Genomic DNA, 3,081 nt, shown 5'->3' on the forward strand with positions numbered 1-3,081 from the left:
AGTAAACTATTTTTCTCAACTCTATATTTAATTACAAAATTAAAACAAGTAAAAAAATATTGTCAAGTTAAAAGTATGTTTCTACGTCGCACGTGTTTCATAGTGGTAGTAATTAAAACAGACTTTAAGATTATTTTAAATGATTTTTTTTCTTCCAAAAACTAAAAGCTAATAATATTCGAAAAGCATAACGTATATATAAATTTGAATATAACTAAAGTTCAATATAAAAAATATAATTTATTTTTTAATAAATAATATTTAATATATAAATTATATTTTAGATTAATGACAACAATTTGTATTGTGATACACGAAGTTTAGTTTCATTAATTGGTAATTTTTTCTTTTAAAAAAAATGTTAAAATGCAATTTAGAAATAAATAGGACATATTAAAATAGACAAGAGATAAAAAATATCTTAAAATATTTTCATTGGAAAAAAAAACTCCTAGAAGAAAGGTTATCATTTAAGATGATTTTTTTAAAATTTATATATAGGAAATATGTACGCTAAAATTAAAAATATAGGAAAAGTGCTTGTAACAAATACTTTGGACCTCAGATAATAATGCAACAACACATATGTTAGCTATGAAATTCACATCTCCGGTAGATGATATTTGTAGTTTTTTTTTTTAAAAAAAAAATTAACATATCCACATATCCAATATTCAATATTAAGAATTTGTCCATATTTATATTAAATATTATGTATTAAATATGTTTAATTAATTAAATATAATAAAATAAAAAGTATGCTAATAAGTTAATTGAGTAAAAATAAAAATTAAATGCAAAATATTCATTTTTAATTAAGTTCTTTCCTTCTAATCAAATATTTTATTATCCATTCTTTAATTAATCTTTAGAGATTCAGGTGAAATATTATTTGTTTTTCTACAAGTAGTATTTTTAATTATTTTATTATAAATATAAAGATAGTTAATTATTATAAAAATTATTCGTTATTATTATTTTTTACCTTTCTTAGCAACCTGATCAATCTTTAATATATTAAATCGATTTTTTAAAATCCGATTCTATTAAAAACAAACTATTTGATGTTGAAATCTGTTGAAAAGTAAGAGAAAATTCCCATCAAAGTCCCAACAGGTCAGAAAGATACGCAGACCCAAAGGGTACCCTCCCATTCAAAATTAGAACAAGCCTTTTATTTTTCTTCACCTTTCAATTTTTTAAAGATAGATTCGGTAAACTCTGAATATTTGATAATAGCGCACGCCACCAAAACAAAAAATCATAGCACCCAAAAGCAGAATCAATGTCACCACAGAACACTTTGAGCGAACACCTCTCATATAATTTAAGGCACTTTTCAAACCCAACACTGCATACACACACACGCTCACTTTGATTTTCTTGGCACTCTTTTTTCTTTATCCGCTCTTCTACCTTTGTCGTTTCGCATTCCAAGCTCTTTCATGGAATTCAAATATCGTGCTGCCCAAGATCGAAGGACATCATCACCACAGCCGTACCCTCTTTCCACCGGCACCTACGTCTCCGATCGCCCATTACGAGGTAACACTTTTCTTATCTTCACGTTTCTTTTCATCAAGAGACCCATTTGTTGTTCTGTCCCAATGGGTTCGTTTTATTAACCATCCACTGTCCAGGGTGTGAGTTTTCGTCAGGTGGTTATCCCGGCAATGTTCCGGCTCCTAGAGTTTTCCGAACGCCGGTGCCAGTCAATGCCGGAGAAGCGTTCCGGCGAGAGTTGGAGAAAAAGCAAATCAGGAGAGAAATACTTGCCCGCGAGATGACGCGACGACGAGAACTGGAGGAGGAAGTCAGGAGGGAAATAGCACTAGAGAGAGTGTTGGGAATCCCGTTTCGAGAACGAGCTTGGGTGTCTTTGAATCAGGATCAAGGAATGAACAACCCGGTTAATAACAACATATTTGGTGGGTCACAACCTTCACTGTCCCCTCAAATTGATATCAGCAGACAACAGACGAACAAGGATAAAGTGATCATACTATTTAGTTAGTGTGCATAATGCTTTGCTTAACTTATTCTATTTTTAATTTTATTTATTTAGTCATGCCCTTCGTCTTCTTTAGTGGCTTTTACGGTTTCTCTTCTCGTTTCTGATTTAAACAAATGTCACCTTGTTTACAACGGAGGAGGAGGCTAAAATGTGACACATAATAATCTCTTAAGAGTGGGGAGAGTAGTGTAATTTGAATATGTCTCAAGGAAGTGAGAGGTGTAAGGACTTGTTTTGATTGTGTTTTGAGCTTTTACTTTTAAAAGTATTTTGTAAAACTCTTGAGACAAGTGTGTTTTGATTGAACAACTGTTTTTTCAGGATAGGATGAGGAAAAAAAACTGTTTGGTAAGTAGTATTAATTAACGGTTTCGGAGATGATAAAATAGAAATTAAAGCCTCTTTTTTTTTTTTTTTTCAAAAGAAACTACTCAATCAGATTTATTTTTTATCGATCGAAATTGAAGTATCATTTGAGGGTCCTTAATCACTTATGCTGTTGGAAGAGAGGTTATTTTTTTTTACTTTTTATTTTTATCAGCAAAAACAAATTTATTCAGAAGCACAAGGTCTGCCATACAATGGCAGCATGCCCTGGAAGTTGTCTAGCCGTTTGATTGGGGAGTTTGGTTTCCCTTCTTTTCCATGTGGCTGTGCAGTCACGGAACCGCTTATACATCACTGATCAAACAACTTCCATATAAAAAAAAATTATTATCAAGTTCGTAGATCAAACAACTTCCATACATAAAAAATAAATAATATTATCAACTTCCATAAATAAAAAATAAACTTCTTTACTCAATTCAATCTATCTTACATCAGTGATCAAATAACTTTCATATATTAATATTAAAATAGATTTTTTTAAATGGTAAATTCATTTTTAAATTTAACTTATTTAAATAAAAAATGTGTAAAGTGAAAATTAAGGTTTAAATATATTTTTGGTCCCTGATAAATATTATTTTTTGTGTTTGGTTTCTAATAAATTTTTGTTTCGTGATGAGTTCCTAATATTTGAGATCTCCCTACATGACTGTTAATTTGTTACCCAGTGTGATTCT

General features: G+C 30.0%; 1 protein-coding gene across 1 annotated transcript; it reads left to right on the forward strand.

The window, feature by feature from the left end:
- Positions 1-1,276: 1,276 nt before the first annotated feature.
- LOC102660521 (uncharacterized) lies at positions 1,277-2,660 on the forward strand. The gene is made up of 2 exons (XM_006600474.4): positions 1,277-1,545; positions 1,641-2,660. Exons 1-2 carry the CDS (start codon positions 1,446-1,448, stop codon positions 2,012-2,014), a joined length of 474 nt encoding a protein of 157 aa, XP_006600537.1. The 5' UTR covers positions 1,277-1,445; the 3' UTR covers positions 2,015-2,660.
- Positions 2,661-3,081: the final 421 nt, after the last annotated feature.

Source organism: Glycine max, chromosome 17 (genome assembly GCF_000004515.6).
Source record: "Glycine max cultivar Williams 82 chromosome 17, Glycine_max_v4.0, whole genome shotgun sequence".
Lineage (NCBI taxonomy): Eukaryota > Viridiplantae > Streptophyta > Magnoliopsida > Fabales > Fabaceae > Glycine > Glycine max.

Bases quoted from the DNA above. Each gene is read 5' to 3' on its own strand.
- LOC102660521 (XM_006600474.4), top strand. From the start codon at position 1,446: ATGGAATTCAAATATCGTGCTGCCCAAGATCGAAGGACATCATCACCA. The intron at 1,546-1,640 runs GTAACACTTTTC...TCCACTGTCCAG, and splicing joins CTCCGATCGCCCATTACGAG to GGTGTGAGTTTTCGTCAGGT.